This window comes from Haliotis rubra, unplaced genomic scaffold (genome assembly GCF_003918875.1).
Source record: "Haliotis rubra isolate DU_JTF1 unplaced genomic scaffold, ASM391887v1 Scf180, whole genome shotgun sequence".
Taxonomy (NCBI): Eukaryota; Metazoa; Mollusca; class Gastropoda; order Lepetellida; family Haliotidae; genus Haliotis; species Haliotis rubra.
The window spans coordinates 116,707-144,259 of NW_025765781.1; the positions used below are offsets into that span (position 1 = coordinate 116,707).

The 27,553-nt window shown below is 42.0% G+C and overlaps 1 protein-coding gene across 1 annotated transcript in view; it reads right to left on the reverse strand.

The window, feature by feature from the left end:
• Positions 1 to 27,161, reverse strand: part of LOC124273401 (nematocin receptor 1-like) — a 28,506-nt gene extending 1,345 nt beyond the window's left edge. The window contains 2 exon segments of the mRNA XM_046708663.1: positions 1 to 777; positions 26,886 to 27,161. Of these exon segments, the coding sequence (XP_046564619.1) occupies positions 1 to 478 (478 nt within the window). The 5' untranslated portion in view covers positions 479 to 777; positions 26,886 to 27,161.
• Between the last annotated feature and the right edge of the window lie 392 nt (positions 27,162 to 27,553).

Sequence of the window (27,553 nt, forward strand, 5' to 3'; positions counted from 1 at the left end):
ATATGGATCCCGTCATCGAGTTCCAGTTCCGTGATTCCAAACATGATGACGACGGGGAGGCTAGAGTCAGGGCCACGCAAAAAGCAACAACACCAATAATCTTAGCAGATTTTACAGACATGTTGGACGAATGGGGACGACAAACGGCTTGGTAACGAATCGTTGCTATAGAAACTAGCAGTACAGCGGAAGCAATGGCGGTGAAGGCGATCATGAAACACGACATCTTACATATGATCATGTTGGGTAGACGCTCAGGGTCATATACAGACGCCAGGTCAAGCGGCATGTGGAAGATGCACGCCAGTAGGTCAAAGGCACCTAGCACTGTGAGAAGGGTGTTGAAGGCTGACGATTCCTTCTTAAAGGCGTACAGGACAAGCAAGTTGCCGACAGTTCCGATTATCATCGACAAGGAAATGAACCCAACGACAACATTACTGACAGCAGGGATGGGGTCCTGAGACGTGGAATTCATTGTGAGATTCGTTGTGGTTTCCAGGAAATGTCAATAACGAAGTTAATGTTACCTATTCATTATGCTTTTGTGGAAATTTCAGACTCATCCGTTTGCTTTCATTCGTTCCTACTTTCTTCAATACGTTGCATTGATCTAGGGTAAACATTTCGCATCAGAACATGTTGTCATCCATTGCGTTAAGCTGCTCCACGACTCAGCTCCATCCAGGTGGAGATGATGGTGATGATGCTTGACAAGGGGTCCTGTGTGAGCTGCAGGTTACCAGCGATTACCTCCCTTTAGTAACCGGAAACCCCCTGAAAAGAGATAATGGTCACTTAAGAACACATTAGTACTTTAGTAGTTTCACTTATTCACTCGACTCCACACAAGACAATTGTCCGACCCCCCGCCGTGATATTGCTGGAATATTGCTAAAAGCGGCGTTCAAAAGCGGAGGGTTTCGGCCTCCTGTTTCACTTAAATACTTGAGTGATGCAAATCTATGACCGCTTAACGAAATTAGCCGATGACCAAATTTTTAAATGCTGTGTGGGGCGGTTGGTAGTCTGTCGTACAGACCCTGAAGCAAATATATCCAAGAAAGCCCACACAAGTCTAGAAATTGTGGCAAGTCAGGAGTCTGAAAATGAAGAAAGTCTCAGGGCTCCTTTTCATTATATATATTTTTTTTACTATGAACTTTTTTCAGTAAAATATGTTCATTTCAGAGACTAGTTGTTAGTCTAGGCGGTTGGGTAGCCTAGTGGTTATAGCGTTCGCTCGTCACGCCGAAGACCTGGGTTCGATTCTTCACATGGGTATATGTGTGATGCCCATTTCTGGTGTCCTTTGCTGGAATATTGCTGGAATATTGCTATCAGAGGCGTAAAACCATACTCACCTACTGTAACATCTGCGTACATTAATTAAGTAGAACCTATGAACGCCCCCGTCCATACAGTTTCCTTTGTGCCTGATCCGGCCGAAAGATTAAAAAATGTAAAAATCTATAATCGATATCCCTATCTCGATATATCGTTTAAAACGATTTTTCTTTATTGTTCCGTCAAATCCCCATGGCGCAATAAAACTAATATATGTATTTACCAACACTCACAGAGAGTGCGACACGAATAATGTTGTTTGCGAGGTATTACTATGTCTAGTGGATAACACAATAGGACAATATATCATATTATAATAATAATAATAATAATAATAATAGTCCACTTATATAAACCATCTCGTTGAATTAACCTTATAGAATTTTTCATGCTTTCAGTTAGTTTTAAAGCGTATGTCGATCGGCGGGATATATAGAGGTGTGTGTGTATGGTTTTAGCAATATTCCAGCAATATCAGTGTGGGGGACACCAGAAATGGGCTTCACACATTGTTACCCATGTGGGGAATCGAACCCGGGTCTTCGGCGTGACGAGCGAACGCTTTAACCACTAGGCGACCCCACCGCCCCACAGCCGGGTCGACCTCGCCACGTATTATACAGACAAATCAATCCCTGGCAAACAATGTAAGTATCCCAGCCATAGGAAAAGTAGAACAGTTCAACATACAAATGAAATTCAAAGGTAACACTACTGAATTGTTTCTGAGTGAGACTGCAACCGAAAGCTCGCATCACATTCGTTTGAACTGCTATAGTTCGGCCGGTATTCCCAATGGAGTGCTTATTTACTGTGGGTGAAAAACTACATTAAGTTGGGGATGATAATACTGATTGCACTGTTTAACTACCAGCCAGTCGTGGTGCTTCTACTTGAGGCCGACAACCTACTGACACAGTTTTCTGCCAACGCGACTGGGATTCATTAGTAAGTGGGAAGAAGGGGTAGCCTAGTGGTTAATGCGTTGGCATGTGACGCCGAAAACCCGGGTTCGATTCCCCGAATGCGTGATGCGTGAATTTCTGATGTCCGTCGTGATATCGCTGGAATATTGATATAAGCGGCGTAAAACCATACTCACTCATTAACTCACTCAGTAGTAAATACAACATGTAGCCTGATGTTGGTCTGTCTCGCGGTAGCCTCTACCAAATAATTTTCCCTTCCACCCGGTCTGGGGCGGTGGGGTAGCCTAGTTGGTAAAGCGTTCGCTCGTCACGCCGAAGACCCGCGTTCGATTCCCTATATGGGTGCAAGGTGTGAAGTCCATTTCTGGTGTCCCCCGCCGTGATGTCGCTGGAATGTTTCTAAAAGCGGCGTAAAACTACACTCACTCACTGTCCATTCTTAGTCAAGAGTGGACTCGCTGACAAACCATACTCCCTCATTCACTCAACCTAGTCTGTGATGCAGTAGACCTAAATGAATCAAGTCTATATTCCCCTGAGTCTCCGAGCTCACTGGGTCTACGTTTCAATTTATGTGTTGTTGCTTGCTCCGAAAGTATATATTTCCAGTCACTTCGTGTTAGTTCTGGATATTGCTCACAACACTAAATATCAGAAAATATACACATGGAAATTAATTAATAATAATAATAATGAGAAGTCTTATAATGCGCTAATCTCCACGCAACAAAGCATGCTCCAAGCGCTAACACCCTGATTATTATTACCCCGGATAACCCAAGCTGCCTGTTAGGCGCTAGAAGGTTATAGTCACATGACTTTGTCCAACCGGGTACCCATTTTCTGCTGGGTGAACAGAGGCAATTTTTGAATAAACTCACTTGCCTAAGGTGAGACCACATGTATCACATGTGCTTCGTTGTGGGGCAGGACTGAAGTCCTAGAAACTCTCAGGAGTCAAGTTGTTAAACACGGTCACCCATCCAATGACTGTCCGAGCTCGCCAGGGCGGTGGGGTAGCCTAGTGGTTAAAGCGTTCGCTCGTCACGCCGAAGACCCGGGTTCGAATCCCCACATGGGCACAATGTGTGAAGCCCATTTCTGGTGTCCCCCGCCGTGATATTGCTGGAATATTGCTAAAAGCGGCGTAAAACCATACTCACTCACTCACTCCGAGCTCGCCGTTGCTTAACTTCAGCTGATTCGTGACCTACGCTCACAGAGCGCACAGGACCACACGCCACCACAATTAAGCACCCCAAATATATTTTATCATAGTGATGTAGCCATCGATGATGATGATGATGATGATGATGATGATGATGATATGGCAGTGATGTCATTGGTTAGTAGCACAAGGTTTCTTGATCAGCCATCATGCACCTACTCATACCGTGAAAAGCATTATTTGTGTGAGTGAGTTGATGGGTTGGGTGACAGAGTGAGTGAGTGAGTCAATGAGTGAGCCATATCAAAATAGAGATACCACTAATGAGCTTCAAACACCAATCTGTGGAATCAAACCCGTCTATTCTTCATCACTTGCTTCAGATTTATAGCACTACATCCGAGTAATACGAGTACAACCCGCGCCATAGAAGAAACGAATCAGTCATCAAATAATTTTCCAACATTACACAAAAACGTTTCCCCATTAATATCACTTAAGAACGGAATAAAAGAGGCACGGGCCTTCACTTTTGTAATACAAGCAATATTTATAAGGAAGTACATACAATCCAGGCATTTTATACGGAAGTTGCATCTCTGCAGTTCCAATGTTCTAATTGTGGTCAAGAGTTATATGGTAACGTCTGGCAGAATAGCTAATGTCGGTATATACAAATTTTATACAATAATCAATATCCATCAATTCCACCATTGTCAAGAGTATATGGTAACGTCTGGCAGAATAGCTAATGTCGGTATATACAACTTTTATACAATAATCAATATCCATCAATTCCACCATTGTTAAACACTGGGCCGTGTGTCACGAACCCTTACAGGGACTGATTAATGGTATTAACCCAAAAAACTAAATAATTCTACCCGAAACGGAACTTAAGTTTTTGTTTTCTTCTAAACCCCAGTGTGTTTTCAGAAGATTCAGTATTTTGGCAATGCATGTTGTCCAGTCGGTGTGACAACCTTTTATCACAGCGCAATCCCAGCGTCGTGCACTGGTCTACCTGAAGTGTTTTACTAGGCTGTACATACCGTACTCACTAGTTTCACTGTTTCACGTACCCGTGAAGATCCTGGTGCGGCGTTAAACTAAACTCACTCACTCACTGTTTCACGTGACTATGACATAACAACACAATGCCTTCTGACCTAACCATAAGTGTTGTGAAGATTCTTAGTTTTTACAACTAAAAAAACACTTTTCTAAGCATCGTCTATACACACGAAAAAAAGTATCGCAACACAACCTATTTTTCATGGCGTTAGTATGCTGCCATTAATCATAGCAAAGGGACTTATCATGCCTCAGTTTAACTGCTGTCTCACATCACTATCACATAGCAACACAATGCCTTCTGACCTAACCACAAGTGTTGTAAAGATTCTTAGTTGTAGTCTAGACTGCGGACTTTGTGTACCCCTCTGATAAGGGTCAAATGTAACATATGTTATATTTGGGATTACACTTTCTTAGTAAAGTACAGATTCTAGTACTTTCTAAAATGGCATTGTGTATTTCACAGCTTTCGGCCGTGGGAGCCGTGCCGATTAACACTTATCAGACGGGTACACAAAGTCCGCAGTCTAGACTACCAGTTGTCCGACTTCCATTTTTGTGGAAGCCGTGGTGGCTGAGCGGTCTAGGCGTCTGACTTTGTGTGCTGGCGATTAGGTGCCTGACTCTGAGGGTGTGGGTTCGAATCCCGGATGGGACTCAACTCAAAAAAGTACTAGAATCTGTACTTTACTAAGAAAATGTAATCCCAAATATAACATATGTTACATTTGACCACTTTCTAAAATGGCATTGTGTATTTCACATCAAGAATTTGTACTGGATAATCTCTCTGGCGTTTTCTGCCAGAATTCGGGTTGCTTTGACTTGTTTGACCCAGAATATCTGCCAGTCGAAAGCAAATTAATGTCGAATGAACCGTAAGCCCACGCACCCATTATGACGTCACTTGACAACAAAACTGATAGTGGCCCGTCGTTAAGGTTGAGCGGTCCAATATCATTTGCAGCGGCCCGCAAATTTCTGATAATAGGAGGGCCGTTTCATGATAATTCCATGTATTTTAGCTATAATAGATGGATACCTGGACTCCTGGCGGGCCGACGTGGAGTTACTGCCGCCTCTTGACGTAAGAAATCACCAACGGAACGTGCACGATATGGCCTAGCATTGTCGTCCATGAAGACGGACCTTGTGTTCAGAAGATGGTCATCGAAATGTGGTACAACAACCCTGTCTATGATGCCAGTGGTGTACCGTTATCCAGTCAGATTTTGTCTGATCGTCACAAGGTCAGGTTAACAAGTATTGTCACAACCACCCCAACACCATCAATGGACCCCAGTCAAACGGTACTTGCTCCAAGATACATTATTGTGCATATGTAATGTTTGTGTGGAGATGGACTTTAGTCCGACCGGTGCATCATTACCCTTGACGTCAAAATCCTGTGACGTCGAGCCTGACACGGACGTCTGATACAACGTCTGTGACGTCAAAATCCTGTGACGTCGAGCCTGACACGACGTCTGTTATTACCGTCGGCTCAATTTTAGGCGATTTCGGACCGTTCTATTGGCAAATCGGCTAATAACAGGGTGATGGATGACAGCCAACATATCTTATAATATCTCTCAGTGACATGCCAGCATTCCGCATAAAAAACAACTTTGAGAGGATGCCCCACATTAGCATATCAACAACGAAATCCAGTGAGTTATCGAGGTGTAGTGAGTGAGTTTAGTTTTACGCCGTTTTAGCAATTTTCCAGCAATATCACGGTGGGTGACACCAGAAATTCACACATTGTACCCATAATCGAACCTGATCCTTCGGCGTGACGAGCGAACGCTTTAACTACTACGCTACCCCACAGCCCCGTATCGAACTGTAAGAACTGCTTTCTGAAACTTGATATTTGCTCAGCACACGGAACACTGTATCCCAATATACGAGCCATAAAAGAAATCAGCCATCAACTAATTTTTTAACATAACGCAAAAATGTTTTGGCCATTAATAACACTCAAGAACAGAATCAATGGGACACATGTCTTCACTAATCCAATAGAACTAATAATTATTAAAAGTACATACGATCCACTCATTTTATACGGAAGCTATATAGCTGATATAGCTAATGGCTCCCATATATAACCTTCATTCAATAATCAATGTCCATCAATTCCACCATTGTTAGACATTGGACCGGTCGTCTGTGCGTTTTGATGATTGCTTACAGAGACTGATTAATGGTATAAATATTTTACGACAGAGCGAAAACTAAATCTACCAGAAACTAAATTGACGTTTTGGAATTTTTCTCATTCCCTTTGGTGTCATGTTTTATGAATATTCAATATCTTTGCAATAGATATTGTCCACTCGGAGTAACGAGTTCTTCCAATGGCACCAGTTTGATAACTGATCTGTGTTAGACTGCACAAGTCATATCCACGTAGTTCCACTGTTTCACGTGACTCTCTAATAACAAAGCATTGCCTCGCGACCATATAAATGTTATACAGGATTCTTGGTTGTGTACTTACTATCTTTAACAATAAGAAAAGACTTTCCTTAACATAACAACACGCGGATCAATCGGTACACAAGCACTTCATGACTTACAGTAAACTACGGTTGTGTCGAACTGAAAGGGACAACTCGATTTCGTCATACCCGTAGTTCGTGATACACATTTTCGACTGAAATGCAAGTGTTCGGGTCCTCAAAGAGTTATAGTGAGTGAGTGGTGTTTTACGCCGCCTTTGCTGGATTATTGCTAAAAAATACTCACTCACTCACTCACTCCATACGCAAACATTCTGAAAGCAGTCCAGGAACCAGCCTGGACTCATTCATTCTCATATGATTCGGGAGTATAAACTGCAAGTTGCATTTGAGGCGCTAGAAGATTATAACTGTCCCCTCCCACCGGGTACCCATTTAATGCTTGAAGAAGGAAGACTGGTATTTACGTCATTAAGAGACTTGCAAGACCACATAAAATACTGAATGTTCAAAGAGACCTATACTTGGGGGACAAACGGGATCAGGTGGTCCGAGTTGTTGATTTGATTGATGCATTTCATCATATCCCTAGATTAGTAGATCAAAGTTCATGATATCAATCACTGGATTGTCTGATCCAGACCAGACTATATACAGAACACCGCCATACAGCTGGAATACTGCAAAAGTGCAGTTGACTAAGAAACACATGAACAAACACGGAATAAATAAACACCCCACCCCCACCATCAACACCCCCATCCCCGTGATCATAAGACACAATCTGTTAAAAGCAGAGTCCGATTTTTATCATGAACATAATTATGTTTACCATACCTGTTCTATTGTTAGAATTTATCTTCAGTCGCCTATACTTGTTTGTTTGAACATATTTTATTCAGTGTTGAAATGGATTGGGCACAAGTTATGTAACTTATTACCGCCCGCTCCCATCAGAAACATGAACAGTAATGAACAATAATGATTGGACGTAATGGATGGACATAATAATATTGAGACATATTATTGATTAATTGAAGCGCTTACTTCGTACAATGTATTTATGCACATGTCTAAAGATATTTTCATTGATAGTATTTGGCAGAGCAGGGTTGCCGTAAAGAATGGTATCAATGTCTAACTGAACTTTTGATAGTTCAAAGTCTTTCTTCAGATCAAAACGGCAACTGACAAATTCTGGACATTTTAAGAAGAAATGGTTAGCATCTTCCACTGGAGCACCACCGCCCATACTTGTCGTAAGAGACGACTGACGGGATCGAGTGGTCAGGCTCGCTGACTTGGTTGACACATGTCATCGTATCCCAATTGCGTAGGTCGATGCTCATGCTGTTGATCACTGGATTGTCTGGCCCTGACTCGATTATTTACAGACCGCCGCCATATAGCTGGAATATTGCTGAATGCAGCGTAAAACTAAACTCGCTCACTCACTCACTCTATTGGTATCATGACAATAACAATCAGCATTATTGAAGCCAACAATAGCCATCCCTCCACTTTACATTATTAACTATTTACGACACGGGGTCATGAAGGGTATAACAGGTTCCATTGTCCTCAGGTTCCACCCACCACTTTGCAGGGATTAACCGTTATCTTGGCTAGACAAATACGGGGGTCATATCAAAGGCGTTCAAAGTAATTAGTCAAAGCTCAAATCAGGATTAACGAGCATACGTGACTGTTCGCTACCTCAAAATGACCTCTCTGTTTATTAAAACTAATTTATATAAGCAAGATGCATTAGACATTCCGAACCTATATGCCAATATATATATACATATAACTGGGCTTCAAGCAATCCACTATGATCATATACTTATATATGTATCCACGTATATACAATTTTCTTTTAAAGGGATGTATTTATTTGAATTTAAGTGGTATGTATCAACATGTATCCACGCAAGACAGGATGATAGTCAACACTCTTATATATACTGAGTCAAAAAAGAAACTTCACAAAATGAAATTTGAAAAATAATGAATAATTTTTCTCTGATGATACATCTATGTATCCGAAATGGGATCCCTATCTTTCGACTCTAGAAAAACTTTAGCAAAACCCACTCAAACCCATCCATTCGTCGTGCAAATGACGTTAGTGCCAAATCAGGTTTTGCACGTGCAGTCGATCACGTGATCTTCGCATCGAAGTTTTTCTCATATGCACGTGTTTGCATTGGCCTCAAGAATTGAAAAAAACACTTTTAAACCACAGTTCTAACGGTACTTGAAATGCCTCGATTGTCAAATGTGCAACGTGAACGTGCCGTTGGCATGTTGCAAGCGGGAAGATCAGTTATTGATGTCGCAAGAGCAATGGGATGCAGCCGTCGTACTGACTACGAGGTCGTCTACAACAAACTGGCACCACTTCTGATCGCCCAAGGTCGGGTCGTCCACGTGTGACGTCACGAGCAGAAGACCGTCAAATCGTCCTACTTCACCTACGTGACAGATTTCTGCCGGCTACACGAACCAGGACTGAGATGTTTAGAGGTCGACTGTCCTCACAGACCATTCGAAATCGGTTGGGGGCTGCCAATCTCCATTCTCAACGTCCATATCGTGGGCCAATATTGACGCCGTTTCATCAACGTCAACGTCTGCTGTGGGCCCAACGTCACCTCCAATGGACCGAGAGAGACTGGACTCGAGTCGTCTTTAGCGATGAATCCAGGTTTACCCTCAGATTCGCGGACGGCAGGCATAGAGTCTGGAGACGTCATGAACCGGTATGCTCAATGTTGTGTACAGGAAGTCGACAGATTCTGGGGCGGAAGTTGCATGGTGTGGGGTGCTTTCTGTGGGAACAACCGTTCCCGACTTCTGATCATCCGTGGAAACCTCACAGCTGCTGCTTACCGCGACCAGGTGCTCACCCCTGAACTCGTTCCTTTCATGGCGGCTCATGGCCCAGGTCTACAGTTCCAGCATGATAATGCTCGGCCGCATACCGCGGTGTTGACACGAAATTTCCTTCAAAACGCTGGAATCAACGTCATGGACTGGCCATCGAGGTCCCCTGACCTTAATCCAATAGAGCACGTTTGGGATGCACTTGGGAGAAGGCTTCGTTGTCTTCAGAACCAACCTTGCCTTGCAAGAGCAATGGCGCAGAATCCTCAACCACGTGTTCAGATCAGGCAGTCGATGAGGAGACGGTGTTTGGCAATGGTGAATGCACGGGGCGGCCATACACGATATTGAACTGAGAAATTTCGCATTTTTATTCTTGTGACTTGACATTGTTTTGGAACGGCGGTGTAGCCTAATGGAACTGATTATGGCACTGTCAGTGTATCGGGTACATCACACAGATCTCAGCAATGAAATAATAACAATTTAACCATCTTTCCATCTCTTGTTCTTTTATAGTGTCTGAAGAAAGAATGTGAAGTTTCTTTTTTGACTCAGTATAGTTACCCCATAGGGTACCTTGTGTGAAGCCCACTTCTGGTGTCCCCCGTCGTGATAGTGATGGGATATTGCTAAACCGGCGGAAAACTAAACTCAGGCACTTTGATATACTCTTCAAAAAATGAAACGCATATGTGATTTGACTGACTGACTGAGTTTGGTTTTACGCCGCTTTTAGCAATATTCCAGCAATATCGCGGGTGGGGACACCAGAAATGTGCATCACACATTGTACCCATGTAGGGATTCGAACCCGAGTCTTCGGCGTGACGAGGCAACGCTTTAACCACTAGGCTACCCCACCGCCCCATATGTGATTTGAGAATCATGTAGCTGCAGCAATATATACATTATATCTTTCTTTCCTTCCAAAACGTCATCTTTATGTGGTTGTTAACAGGTTCAGTGCCAAAACGCTACACAGCTGGCATACCATGACATGTCTACCAAGTCACCCCATCCAGTTAGTCGCCTCTTACGACAAGCATGGATTACTGAAGACCAATTCTAACCCGGATTTTCTCGGGTTGGTGATTTTGAGAAGACTGGACTAAGGTAGCTGCAGCAAACACAATACAAATATGCTATTTCTTTCCAAAGGGTCATCTTTGTCTGACTGGAAACAGCTTCAGTGCCTAAACATGCGGCACTTTTAACTTTTCCCCTTGTTTTAAAAGCGTTTGAAGAAATATTTGCCAAAACATCACCAAGAAAACATGCAAAGCAAAATGCACGTGAAAGTAAGCGGAAAAACATGCGGTATCGATCACTATAAATAGGCAAAGGTTGCATTCAATTTTGTCATTCCCTTTTTCCCCGGAGAAGAGGAAATCAATATGACATGACTGAGTGCCGCCAACCGAACCATCGCCATAAGCCGCCTTGAAGCTGAAGTTGATCAGAGCACCATGTCTCGCCTCTGAGATCGTTTCCTGCAGACCAATTCCGTCCAAGATTGTCCGAGAAGCGGCGGCCCAACAGTTCCCACTCAAACCCAGGACCGCTTCATCCGGGCTGCTCATTTACGTCATCGTCTTGCCACATCCATGGTTTGGGAAGAATTTCTGACCAAACTGTCAGGTATCGATTGCGTGAAGTAGGGATTCGACCAAAAAAGGTCAGTTGTCGCCCCAATTTTGAGAGACTTCCATCGGCGAAATCGCTCCATTAAAGTCCGGAACTGGAACCTTAGAAACTGGAGGCGAGTCTGGTTCAGTGATGAATCACGAGATGGAAGACAGCGTGTTTACCGTCGGAGAAATGAACGTTTTGCCCCTAATTGCATTTGACAGGTCGACAGATTCGGTGGCGACAGTGTTGGGATGTGGAGTGAGACATCCAGCACGCAAAGATCTGATTTAGTGGTAGTTCAGGGCAATTTGACAGCAAATCGGTTCATCAACGAAGTCCTTGCACGTCACATGCCTCCGATTATGGACCGACAGAGGGAGTTGTTCCAGCATGACAACGCTACTTCACATACAGCACGCGTCACGGTCCGCTACATTGCCAGTTCTAACGTCAATGTCTTGCCATGGCCTTCCCGATCACCAGATAGATCACCCGATAGAACACCTATGACATGAACTCGATCGACGTGTACGTCAACGTTAAAACACGCCTCATGATCAGACACTTCCACAACTGGCCATGGCATTGCAGGAAGAGTGGGGAAGAATTCCACAAGAGCGACTTCGTTGACTTATCCAGTCTGTGCCGAGACGGTGCCGAGCAGTAATTGCTGCCAATGGTGGCCATACAAAGAACTGACCTTGACGCCAGCTTGTGGACAAAAGTAAACAGTAACACAACAATAAAGGGTGCTGTTGTGTTGGCGAACTCTTTGACTATAGACGTGTGAATTGAGATCTTGTCACCATTGAAATCACGTGAAATAATTGCTCTTAAACTAACGCAATAAATTCTTCTAAAATGGCTCATGCGTTTCTTTCTTAACAGTGTATATTTAACTTGATGTGGTCGCCACTGGTGATAAAGTCCGCATCGTTAACGATGTCAAATAAATGTATTTTGTTCTTGTTTAACTGAATACACCCCGTATTCGTGCTCTGCAGGGATGACATTATGTACGTGAGACAGTATGAGGTACGAGTGGACCGGACTTCATCCTCAAGGACGATAACGCTCGACTTCATCATTGTTGATGGCTCCTTAGAGCAGATATCCTTAGTCCCATAGAGTAACTGGTCACCTGTGCTCAACACTATCGAAGACATATGGAAGGAACTCCAGATTGCTCTATCACGACACTACGCCCTTCCTGCAACTCTACAGGAGCTTTTCAAAAGCTTCCCTTGGAACCATCCAGAAACTGACTGGGTGTCTCAGATATCCGTGCCATGCTGTGATATCATCACGTAGATCACATACGCACCGCTGAGTTTATTTTTGTTTTTTTAATAATAAAATGAATTTGTTTTCGTGATTCAATATTTGTTTTTGCGTTTCAGTTCTGGTCACTCTGACCAATGGAGCGACTGATTATTTGTTTTGTGTTGATCAAACATGGTATGCTTTGCATGACATGTATTAATTATGACAATATGAAGAGGAAAAATGTTGACATTATTAAAGAACACATTACATGTTAGAGTAGTTTTGTATAACGGTGGGGCGATGGGGTAGCCCAACGGTTAAAGCGTCCGCTCGTCACGCCGAAGACTCGCATGGGTACAATGTGTGAAGCCCATTTCTGGTGTCCCCAGCAGTGATATTGCTGGAATATTGCTAAAAGTGGCTTAAAACTATAAGAACTCATTTATATGATACTTCAGTGGAGTTCTGAAGCAAATGAAAAGATTGCGATAGCTCCAGCCGTATGCTATTGTTCTCCCGAACAGCATGCATGACCGCCTTACATCTTCAGGGAATCGGTGGCGGAAAGTAAGTGACCTAAGTCATCCTGCTGGTGCTAGAGACGAAGTAGCGCCGAATATAATTGGTTGATGGCAGACTCTGAAGATGGTTAACGGGATGAAGCGAACTACATTGTGTTGTCCCAGCATCGCATCTGCTGTATCATTCATGATAGCTAATCATATACGGCATCACACATAGGCGTATGGTATGGAGTTGAGGAGCGTGATGAGCGAATGATTTATCATTAGGTTGCTCCCGCTGCTTTCTGTTAGATTATGGTAGACATGTAGAGAGACGGACAACAGTCACCAACGACTGACAACAACATAATCAACATTATCACTGCATGCAAGATCATGGTCATAATCATCGCAACATCCCATCATCACCATCATCATCATCATCATCATCATCATCATCATCATCATCACCGTCCTCATCACCACCAACATCACGCCATTACACATTATTATGGTCAATATTATAGTGATAAATATAATCCAATTACTGTATCATCATCATCATCATCATCATCACACGTCATTATTATTACGACACGCTAATATTATAATGATAATAATAATTATCATTATCATTCTATGAGTTCACTTCACATTATAACAATCCTTTTTTCATCATAATCATCATCATCATCATCATCATCATCATCATTATCGCGGAAGTCGCGTAGAAGTCGCGGTGGCTGAGCGTGTTAGGCGGCTGACTTTGTGTGCTGGTGATTAAGTGCCTGTCTCTGAGGGTGTGGGTTCAAATCGCGGACTCAACCCAACAAAAGTACAAGAATCTGTACTTTACTAAGAAAGTGCAATCCCCAATATAACATATGTTATATTATCATCACCACCATCAACAACAACAAAAACAACCACATAGCGTGTTGACTGACTGACTGACTGAGTGTAGTTTTACGCCGCTTTTAGCAATATTCCAGCTACATCACGGCCGGGTGAACACCAGAAATGGGCTTCACACATTGTACCCATGTGGGGAATCGAACCCGGGTCTTCGGCGTGACGAGCGAACACTTTAACCACTAGGCTACCCCACCGCCCCCATAGCGTGTGGTGTAGCATTAGACGTGAGACAGACACTCTGAACATATATGTATGTAATGTCACCATGCAGAGGTAGAGTGGGTTTACTTTGTGAAAAAGAGTAAATTTGAGGACAGTTATTGTTGCATCTGGGCGAAATTGAGATATGATTACTCCATCTGCGAATCCTGGCGTGTTTAAGGGACGTAACTCTGAACATTACAGACCAGTGGGTCCCTCCACCCCAGTCTACCGTTGAATTCAGTTACTAGTCCCTTTCATCGCTTTATATCCTACCCGTCAGATGAAGGTATACAACGAGTTGTCTTTACCTCACTGGTCATACAAGTATTCATTTACAAAAAAAAATAAACATTTTGTGGTATTAAATGAACATACCTTCACCGAATCGCCACATCAAGTTATGGCTCTCAGGGCGCCGTGTACTACAAGTCAAGTGGCCACATTCGTTATATATTCCTAACTCCTTATATCGACCAGAGGGCGTGTTCCAACAGTGCCTTTGTTCTGGCAGACTGTGACTCTGTGGACTGTCTGCCTGCTGCAGGTGATTTGAGTCGCCGCGGTCATGTGACATTGCGTAACAAAACGTATTCTGGGCATTGTAACGAAATATCATCAAACATGCGTTTATTCGTGGATGTATGTTAAAGAGCTATGCTGAGGATGTTATATCTATTAATTATTGATATGCTCTAAACGTCTTCATATAAGTGTTATGAGGGTTGATAACTTCAGAAATGGTCCAAAGCTATATGAGTTATGGTTTGGTGTTAAGGTGGTGATACATACGCTTAGTTTCGAGCGTGATTTTGTGATTTTTGTAGAAGTATGTACATTTTCTAAACGGCAGTATGCCAACCTTTGTCTGAGCTGGGGATTGACACACACATGTGTTATTTTATCACATTGAATCTTGAACATTCAAACACTAAGCTCAACTTCTTTTCAGCAGTATTGCTCTCTTGTACAAGTGATGAAGAATTATCCGGCTATTTTCATTCCCGAAATGATAACGGCCAACTGAATTGGAAAATAATGTGAGGAGCGACTTGCTCTTTGCGACAACATGAAAAGATTTCTGAGTTAGAACAGGTTCCAAACAACCTGTAATGGCCGTTAGAGACAACCTAATGGATCAGGTGAACATGCTCGATGGCTTGGGTAATGGCACGTCATGGTAGCCAGACAACATCATTGTGGCTAACCGAAGCCACTAGGGAATAATTGCACGGAATCTCCGCCCAATTATCCTACATTACATACAAGAAAGCATCCATTGATGTTCTCTAGTTCAAAGACATCAGTGGATCTCTTTTCATGAGAGCCAAGGGCGCCTGTGAACACAAACAAACAAACAAACAAACACAAGATGCGATGAACTTACCGGTATTTATAATAAATAAAAAATAAATAAAAATAATAAATAAATAAATAAAATAAATAAATAAATAAATAAATAAATAAATAAATAAATAAATAAATAAATAAATAAATAAATAAATAAATAAATAAATAAATAAATAAAGTTTGTACTTTAAACGCTGACGTGATGAACTTATTGAACCACATTGATTTCTTAACAGAGCAATTATTGTGTATACATATGGTGGGACAATTTTGACATTTAGTACCCAGTCAAATTTTTTTAAAGAAAGGTCCATTTACCAGCCGCACCAAGGGAAAGATTGTTTTTTCGTTGTCAGCAATCTCATTTAATCATTTCAATCTCTTAGAGACGTCTAAGGGCGATCGAGAAGCCTAGTGGTCAAAGCTTTCGCTCGTCACGCCATAGACCCGGGTTCGATTCCCGACATTAGCAGAATGCGTGAAGCCCATTTCTGGTGTCCCCCGCCGTGAAATTGCTGGAATATTGCTAAAAGCGTCGGAAAAACATATTCACTTACTCACTCACTCACTCAGAAACGCAGTAGGTGTAACTTCTTTTCGCTTGTACACATTATCTTGTAAGTGAAAAACATATAACCCCGTGTCTCCGGAAATCGCAGTTGTATTACATTGTCTCGGGTGATGTGCCCCAGGGTCCGAAGCATCAGCCACTATTTCTCATTTGGCGTGTCACACTTACATACCCTGTATGTTCTGGTTGGTGTTTTATATCAAAACCAGAAACTTTGAGCTCTGTAATAATATTCTGTGTTGACGTCTTAATAAATGACGAGAAGGATCCTGTTCGGCCACTACTGCATAAGTCCCCTTTGACTAGTATAACTTTTAATAGAGTTGAAGGACTTTGGCACTGAACATTAACTTTGCACTAATCTGATCCAGATGTTGGCACATAAAGGGAACTATATCGGGTAATTGAGGCCCAGTCATTGTTGTGATGGGTAATAATTCTCTTACTTGAAACCCAAGTGAACTCGCTAAGGCTTTACCAATTTTGAAAGAATGTGCCCCACTGCTTAAAACCATCATTCCACTCGACCCATCTAGTGTGAGACTAGCTCTGTGTCGCTTAAAAAAACATCGTTCAGTGTGCACGCACTATTATAACCATCAGGTATAACATGGCGGTCTTTTATTTAAAAGGAACCTATTATTGCCTTGTGAAGAATTTATATTGGCCCACCGCGGTAATATGTTACATCGTAGAGGGCAACTTCAAGATGCCACATTATGTCATCCACCCGTGAAGATCCGGGTTAGAATTGGTCTTCAGTAACCCATGATTGTCCAAAGAGGCGACTAACGGGATGGGGTGGTCAGGCTCGCTGACTTGGTTGACAAATGTCATCGGTTCCCAATTGCGTAGATCGATGCTAATGGTGTTGATCACTAGAATATCTGGTCCAGAATCGATTATTTACAGACCGCTGCCATATGGCTGGAATATTGCTTAGTGCAACGGTAAACAAACAGACAAATAGAACAAACATTATGTCATCAATAAGCAGTTGATTAGTCTGCCCATTGTTATACCTGGAAGCATAACAAACATATCAAATACATAAAGATACAAGAATATAATGGTTTCCGAGTACGAGAATCCATAACATCAATACCTCAAGAGGCACGCAGTCACATTATTTACTATCCAATTCACACATGGAATTATCACGACTAATGGGAGGAACATCATGGTTATATTCATTTAAGCATTTTGACAGTCGACTGCAAAAGTCCATCACCAAGACTTCCTCCTTGAAAGCTTGTTTCATCAGTCCATCAACAGTGGAAGTGTCTGTCATTTCAACATCATCCACTTTTATATTAAACAAAAGAAAACATAGATTCAATATAACAATGTCTTCACAATACGGACGCAGGTTCAACCCATACCACAGACTTAGCCACCCATTAGGAGTCAAAGCAAGTCGTGAGTCTGCAACTACAGCTAATAACCCAAGTACCAGTCATCAGAATCAGACACTTCTAGATCACTCTCCTCGTTTCTAATATGTTGAAAGAGGTACAGTGTTCAGAATATAGGCCACCCATCTGTGAAGCCAGGATTAAAATTAATGGTAATGAGGTCTTGAGTACTGGAGATAGCAATGTATACTACTGTTATGGATCTGTAGAGTACTGGAGATAGCATTGTATACTACTGTTATGGATCTGTAGAGTACTGGAGACAGCAATGTATACTACTGTTATGGATCTGTAGAGTACTGGAGATAGCAATGTATACTACTGTTACGGGTCTGTAGGGTACTGGATAGAATAGCAATGTATACTGTTACGGATCTGTAGAGTGGGTCTGTAGAGCATTGTATACCACTGTGTCTGTAGAGTACTGGAGATAGCAATGTATACTACTGTTACGGATCTGTAGAGTACTGGAGATAGCAATGTATACTACTGTTACGGATCTGTAGAGTACTGGAGATAGCAATGTATACTACTGTTACGGATCTGTAGAGTACTGGAGATAGCAATGTATACTACGGATCTGTAGAGTACTGGAGATAGCAATGTATACTACTGAGTCTGTACTGGAGATAGCAATGTATACTACTGTTACGGATCTGTAGAGTACTGGAGATAGCAATGTATACTACTGTTACGGATCTGTAGAGTACTGGAGATAGCAATGTATACTACTGTTACGGATCTGTAGAGTACTGGAGATAGCAATGTATACTACTGTTACGGATCTGTAGAGTACTGGAGATGGATACTACTGATCTGTAGAGTACAATGTATACTACTGTTACGGATCTGTAGAGTACTGGAGATAGCAATGTATACTACTGTTACGGATCTGTAGAGTACTGGAGATAGCAATGTATACTACTTACGGATCTGTAGAGTACTGGATCTGTAGAGTACTGGAGATAGCAATGTATACTACTGTTACGGATCTGTAGAGTACTGGAGATAGCAATGTATACTACTGTGACGGATCTGTAGAGTACTGGAGATAGCAATGTATACTACTGTGACGGATCTGTAGAGTACTGGAGATAGCATTGTATACTACTGTGACGGATCTGTAGAGTACTGGAGATAGCATTGTATACTACTGTGACGGATCTGTAGAGTACTGGAGATAGCAATGTATACTACTGTGACGGATCTGTAGAGTACTGGAGATAGCATTGTATATACTACTGTGTAGACGGGTACTGGAGATAGCAATGTATACTACTGTGACGGATCTGTACAGTACTGGAGATAGCATTGTATACTACTGTGACGGATCTGTAGAGTACTCGAGATAGCAATGCATACTACTGTGACGCATCTGTAGAGTACTGGAGATAGCATTGTATACTACTGTTATGGATCTGTAGAGTACTGGAGATAGCAATGTATACTACTGTGACGGATCTGTAGAGTACTGGAGATAGCAATGTATACTACTGTTACGGATCTGTAGAGTACTGGAGATAGCCACGACACTGAGTCAAAAAAGAAACTTCACAAAATGTAATTTGAAAAATAATGAATAATTTTGCTCTGATGATACATCTATGTATCCGAAATGGGATCCCTATCTTTCGACTCTAGAAAAACGTTAGCAAAACCCACTCAAACCCATCCATTCGTCGTGCAAATGACGTTAGTGCCAAATCAGGTTTTGCACGTGCAGTCGATCACGTGATCTTCGCATCAAAGTTTTCTTCATATGCACGTGTTTGCATTGGCCTCAAGAATTGAAAAAAACACTTTTAAACCAAAGTTCTAACGGTACTTGAAATGCCACGATTGTCAAATGTGCAACGTTGGCATGTTGCAAGCGGGAAGATCAGTTATTGATGTCGCAAGTGGAATGGGATGCAGCCGTCGTACTGTGTATGACTTGCGAGGTCGTCTACAACAAACTGGCTTCACTTCTGATCGCCCAAGGTCGGGTCGTCCACGTGTGACGTCACGAGCAGAAGACCGTCAAATCGTCCTACGTCACCTACGTGACAGACTTCTGCCGGCTACACGAACCAGGACTGAGATGTTTAGAGGTCTGGAGACGACTTCGTGAACGGTATGCCCAATGATGTGTACAGGAAGTCGACAGATTCGGGGGCGGAAGTTGCATGGTGTGGGGTGCTTTCTGTGGGAACAACCGTTCCCGACTTCTGATCATCCGTGGAAACCACACAGCTGCTGCTTACCGCGACCAGGTGTTCACCCCTGAAATCGTTCCTTTCATGGCGGCTCATGGCCCAGGTCTACAGTTCCAGCATGATAATGCTCGGCCGCATATCGCGATGTTGACACGAAATTTCCTTCAAAACGCTGGAATCAACGTCATGGACTGGCCATCGAGATACCCTGACCTTAATCCAATAGAGCACGTTTGGGATGCACTTGGGAGAAGGCTTCGTGGTCTTAGGAACCAACCTCAAGAGCAATGGCGCAGAATCCCCAACCACGTGTTCACAAGCATCAGGTAGTCGATGAGGAGACGGTATTTGGCAGTGGTGAATGCGCGGGGCGGCCATACACGATATTGAACTGAGAAATTTCGCATTTTTATTCTTGTGACTTGACATTCTGTATACCCATGTTTTGGAACGGCGGTGTAGCCTAATGGAACTGATTATGGCACTGTCAGTGTATCGAGTACATCACACAGATCTAAGCAATGAAATAATAACAATTTAACCATCTTACCATCTCTTGTTCTTTTATAGTGCCCTGAAGAAAGAATGTGAAGTTTCTTTTTTGACTCAGTATATACTACTGTTACGGATCTGTAGAGAACAAAGAAAGAGAAGATTTTACAACATCGGGGCACTGACAGGGCATCTAATCTTGTTGCTAGCGTTTTGGACAGTGTTTTTTGAAGGAGGGGCGAGCAAAATATCTAATGCTATAGCTTCCGTATTTTGTAACCGATTCTGTACACTTGACTCTGAGCTACTAGAGTCACTTGCCCTTCTACCAAGCGGCCCTAGGTGATAGGTTGGAGTATTAACCAACTTGTAATGACCACGACAGAGTAAACAATGAGGACAATTTTTATGGATATACAACTTCTTTATTCTATATAGGCGACGTTTCGATATATACTACCCATCAAATGTTAAGACTCACTAGTGTAAATGTAGCCACTTACTTCAGTCAACTGTTCTGAACTAGATTTTGCAAAATACTCCATACTGTTTAAAGATACTGATTACACATGAACTGCATTGTAAAACAAATTCGTAACGTTGAAAAAGTTATTGCCATAGGTTCATAAAATGATGAAACTCAGTGAAAATTGGCGAATTCTTCACAAAACTTTACACCAAAACGCAGCTGTTCACATGCACGATATTTGCACATGTGTTTCAGCAAATGATGCATGATCCTCATCCAATGCATCTGCATAAAGTTTGCAGTTGATTCCCCCAAGCTAGTTGAGAAAGTCATCTTCAGTGTAACCACATGTGATTAGCACAGACAGTGATTTCCGTAAAATCACTAATCTGCCTTTTGAACTCACCCGTCAATGGCGGAAAGGTGTGAGCCGCGCTGGTTTGTTAATTGGATCAGTTTGCTACACCAATCAACTTCTTATTGACTGACTTCGGCTTATGTATACAAGATTGCTGTTGTTTGAATCGCATGGGACCAAATTTCCTTCTCGAGTCATCGTGTGTATTTATGAGACGAATTCGTGTAACCGGTATTCAAATGATGACAACTATAACAGGGAATGGTCGGGACCGACAGGTACTTCGAGTTATGCATAATATTCGAGACACCGGCATTCGACTAATCGGGATTTGACTGTATATATATATACATAACGTATAGTGAGTGCTTTAGGTGAGTATAGATTCTAATGTGGGGTGAGGTGAGGTGAAATTGGGTTTATCGTCTTGCTTGAGAATATTTCGCTCATATGACGACGTGCATGCGTGTGTATGTGTATGTGCGGCTGCTTGTACTAGCCCAGACTGAAGCTGGTTTTATAGTGCTAGCCCACTGAGATACCATGCCGCAGTGAAGCATGAATACCCCATTCAGACACATTATACTGACTCCGAGCCGACCAGTCCTTGTTGTACCCATTAATGCCGAGCGCCAGGCAGGGACCAACAAGTACCATATTTTAACGTCTTTTGGTATGACGCGGTCGGGGATCGAACCCGCGACCTTCCGCTCTCCGGGCGGACGCTCTAACCACTACACCACGGAGGCGGTCAGATTCTAATGTAGTTGTCAACCAACTTGCTTGACAGCTACATTGGACTATATGTCGACACGTCGCCTATACAGAATAAAGAAGTTGTATATCCATAAAAATTGTCCCCATTCTTCATCTCCTCAACTTCTAGAATGCCAACTAAAGAAGTCATACGACAGCGTAATCAAAGCAAACAATAACACAACAGTCTGCTATTCCATTGATGTTATCTCACGCAAGTATGATATTGTTCCAGATCCTGAATCCAGACGCGTAGCAAGCCAAATTTTTCGTGTACGCCCGATAGGTTACAAAGCTTTATAGTTAGATAGCATTGAGGGCTTGCCCAACCCTTTTTAGCAACAATCATGTGTAAGCCCGGGCTTTTTTTAATAATGGTAGCTTCGCCCCTGGAATCTGTATACTGGGAATTTAACGATATTGTATGATCGTGTGCTTCGCCAGTGCAAGATCACCAAGGACAAAAGTGACACACTGTGGAAGATCAATCAGAATGTGCCTGCTAAATCACTGACGGGTATTTCAATCTTATTCAAAGAAGATTGGAAACCAATTCCAAAAGATAGTGAGGCTTTTACAACCCTGATATATTCAGTAAGTTGAAGTGACCATCGACTGCCAATCAGCTATGTAGTCAAGGTATGGGTTCATACCAAAAGTGGGGTGAGGTAAAAACGTCCTTCCATAAACCGTAGTCCGGAAGGAATTTAGCCCAAATTGTTTAAAAGGTACAACAATTATATACACAAACGATGAAGACCACTCAAAATTAACATTTAACCTTACCTAGTAATTATTGTTAAGAAAATTTATGTTTTCACTGACCACCATTTAGAGATTTGATAACACTAAATTATAAACATGACTACTGTCTGAGATGTCGAAGCTCAGACACGAAATCGTGGGCTTGGAGGTCATTCTCGTATGAGAAAAGATGAATTGATTACATTACTCGGTTTGATCTACACCAAACCACCGACCGTAAGAGAGCTAACAGCCCAGGCGAGAAATCGTGAGCTGGGAGGTTATTCTCGTATGTTAAAAGCTGGCGTAATTGCCTTACTGAATCACGGTCTGCCATACCTGCAGCGCTGATGTCGCACCTATAGAGTTGAGATCTGTGCCGGCAGAACATGCCGTTGGTAATTACCTGAGAGGTCGGAGGATGGATGTTAATTCCACCATTGCCGTAAACAGTGTTAAGTACAAGTTAACGGTCAAAATATCACTAAGCAAAAAACACCACGATTGACACTACATAGTATATTAAACCTCATTTCAGAACCAACCAAGAAGTAATAACTGAGTCAGATTCTATAAATCTATCACAATACACTGATACATCATTCCAACAAAAAACAAGATGCTTTAAGGCAATGGACTGATAGAGGCTCCGGGTGGGTTGGGGATAGAATTGATGATTTATATTTGGACTAAATTATAGGCCCTTGAAAAGTGGACCTTAACATATATTTGCCTCCATATAAGAAAGAAAGAAAGCCATAATTAATGTTTAAAATATCGACAACTGCAACTACAGTGCACCTTGGTTATAATCTGATCCCTGAATATAATGCCATGTTTTTGCCAGAACGGATTTCCTTCATATATACTCATGCCAATAATGGTTGTCACCCCCATCCCCACCACAACCCTCACCCCCACCCCCTCCAATTAAAAATTGAAGGGGGTGACAACCATTACTGGCATGAGTATATAATACCCTGGTTATAATGCCAAACTGAATGCCAATTGCCAGTGGTTTTTGGAACAAAAGTCATTTTCCCCTGGTTATAATGCCAATTACACTAGCTGCATGTATTGGTTAATTGACAAGACTCAAATTAATTGACAAATTGATTATTGCTTTAAGTAGTCATGTAACCCCAGAGGGGATATCACGTGTGACAATACACCTCCTGCCACCTAGAACAAGTCACCAGCAGCCCCTAGACGCTGGGATTATCCAGTCATTCAAGGCTCATTACAGGAGACATCAGCTCAATCACCTTGTTGGTTGCATAGAACCACTAACTGTCCTACCTGGTTATAATGTCACCCTGGATATAATGCCACATTTTCTCCTGGACAGACGGTGACATTTAAACCAGGGTATAGTATAACAAACATGGGGTAATACTGTGTCGCCAGAAACAATAGAGCAACTCTTCTCGCACGACACAATTTGTGTGGATGACATCAAATGATGATCCACCAAACTTACTCTGTTTTAGTTGGGGATGTAGGAGCCGCATTAGGGTGAAAAAGCTGAATAATGACGGGTGATCCGGTACTCTATTGCCTATACTACTCTTCATGTCCGCCTATTTTATAATCGCCATTTTGTCGGCCATCATGAATCTCATTCTTCTTCGGTTTCCGAAAATATATCGCCACTACCATTCTGATATTGAACCCAAAATCAAAGTATCCAAATTTTTCGCTTTCACAGTTAAAAGACACAAACAAAATTCATGATCAGTTATAAAGCAACATATTATTTAAGGATACTCCATGATAATAATTCCATATTAAATCGAATTAACAAACGTATTGTGTATTTATTTTGTAAGGAAACACATTTGCTTGGGTGGTTACATTAACACGTAATTATAGAAACAGAACTTAAATAAGTAATGGCATATTTAGTAGCTATTCATTGCCAAAAGTTGCATGACCATCCTTCGAACTGATTTCTTTGTATCATCAGCAAATCTTGACCAAACCCTTGCAGTAATAAATGATGTCCAAGGCAATTCCCTATTTTCCCTTGTGCCGGACGTTCCGGAATTATTTCAGGTAAACAATTAACTAGACTTTGCATATGTATATGACGGGTGCTACGGGTGGGGCAGGACACTGGTATCATCACTATTTCATAGTGATTCATAAACACATGCTCTGTCATCGTATCGCATGGGGACAATCACTGGATTGTCTGGTCCAGACTCGATTAGTTTACAAACATAATCGTACAGCGGTAATGCTGCTGAAACACATATATGCTCATGATATATAACTGTACAATCGACTCTGCTCTTTGCAGAGATTTCTATGAATGCGGAAAGGTTTTGTCGCTTCTATCTATTGGTGATAAAAGAATTTCACAACAGCAATGCTTGGAAACAAGCCGTCAAGCTATAAACAAGAGGAGCAGGATCCTAGCGTGACTAAGGGACGTAACTCCGAACCATGACCGTTGGGCCCCTCCATACCAATCTAAAGCTGAAGGCACTTACTTGGCCCTCTAAGTGATACCACCTATACACATCAGATGAAGTTATTCGGCGAGTTTGGTTTACCTCATATATCATGGAATAATTGCTTTAAAAAAAGAAACCATTAAAGGAATTAAATCAACATACCTTCACCGAATCACCACTGCAAGTTATAAGTCTCTGAGCGCCGTGTACTACAAGCCAAGTGGCCATATATACCTAACTCCCCGACCTTATATCGACCAGAGGGCGTGTTTCAACAGTTGCCGTGTAATGTCATACTGGACTCTCTGGACAATCTGCCTGCTGCAGGTGATGTATGTGGCCTTGGTCACGTGACATTGCGTAACAAAACAAATGCTGTTATTGTTTGATCGGCCTTCTACAGAGTGAGTTAGTTCATATATATCGCCACATCTACAATATTTCAACAGTTAATTATTATATCAAATATGAATAAAATTTGAAATTAAAAGCCTGTCGTTGAAGAACTGTAAAACTACTAGAGCATCACATATATCAAGGTCAAACTAGCATGTAATCATAAAACGATATTATTAAAGAGAACGAAACAAAATACAAACAGGCTATAGATCGCCAACAACTAAAGGTAGATCACCATACTCCGGGCAGTGGGGACTTAAGTTCTTTTGCTACCTGCATGGCCCCAACTTCGCCATCTTGAAGTTATAAACTCAGTAACGATGACTACAACTTTATGGATGACAACTTCTAGTTTATTGCAGAGAACAGTGAAATATTAACAGAAAGAACATGCTCGATTGAACTTCAAACGTTCTGAAATGTAGACACCAACGGATGATGTTGGAAAATTGCTCAGCATTAAAGGAAAGTTAAACGTTGGAAAGATGAAGTCATCCTCTTGTGGAGAGTTCGTTTTTGTCTCTCTGAATCTTTATGCCATGCAAGGAGCGATCTTCTCTTTGCGATAACAACATAGAAGACTCCGCGAGATTTCTGGAGTAGGACTGTTTCCAAACAACCTATAATGGCCCTTAGAGACAACCTAATGGATCTGATGGACAGGCTAGTTGCCATGGTAAATGATGCGTATCCTGATATCCTTGGTCGTTGTTCATGCTATCAATCACCTGATTGATCGTTTTTATACAGGCTGTTGCCCTTCATCTTGAATATTGCTGAATATAAAGCCGTCTAGTAATTAATTTTGGTAATGATCATAGGCCATCCCTCATCAATAAATCTGTATGATCGGTTACATTATGTCGGATATATTAACATACCTTTGTTGTACATATAAACAGACACCCAGTGAAAGATGACTGCGGACACCAGGGCCTATATTTTCGAAGCTCTCTTAGCGCTAAGATAGTCGTAAGTTAAGGTTAATGTATGGCACTTACGACTATCTTTGCGCTAAGAGAGCTTCGAAAATCTGGACCCTGGACTGTATATTATATGTTGTCGTGCTTAAGCATGAATGTTCCTGAAGGCACACAGATGCACACACAACCTCACCAAATTTACTGGTTTATCTCAACATTACTCAAGCGTCAAGCAAAAAAACTGATATGTTGTGAACAGGTTTCGATGATCGTAATGGCGTCTCGTGATTATCCTTGCAATTATCATAATACATCTGTATGATCAAGTACATTATTTTAGATACAATAACAATTTAACATACCTTTGTTGTACATATAAACAGACATCCAGTGAAAGATGGCTGCCTTCGTAGTCTAGTGGACAAAGTGTCTGCCAGGTGAGTCGAAGGTCTGTGGTTTGGTTCCTGGCCGCCTTACACCAAAAGACGATGGTACTTCATGTTCCCCTAACGCTTGGCATTAAGGAGGTAAAGATAATGGAGAAGGATCTCCGTCTTCAACCATAGAATGGTACCTAGAGAACTGATATCCAAGCAGGTATAACCAATCAAACGCACGCACGCACATGGGTATGCACGTCTCTGTAGAAATGCACCAATCTCATACCCATGTCACCTAGCTATTGGACCTTATACATCAAATAATATTAACTGCTAAGCTTTTAGATTACCAAACAAAGCTACATGGCACATTGTGACTCGGAAGTAGAGCTTAGCCGCTGGGGAATATTTGTCCGGAGTGTGCGCCAGATTATCCCACATCAAACACAAGAGAGAATCCATTGATGTTCTAAACATCATTACATCAGAGTCCTCGGCTTCCGGGAACGTATAATTGAATGCAATATGGTTGTGTTCATCGCGTGCCGTGTTTGTTGGTACGGAAGTTTGCTATTTATTGCAGTCGATGTTTATTAGGTATAGAAATGAAATTGAACGTTTTTTGGTCCTGGATCAGAGCGAGTTTTTTT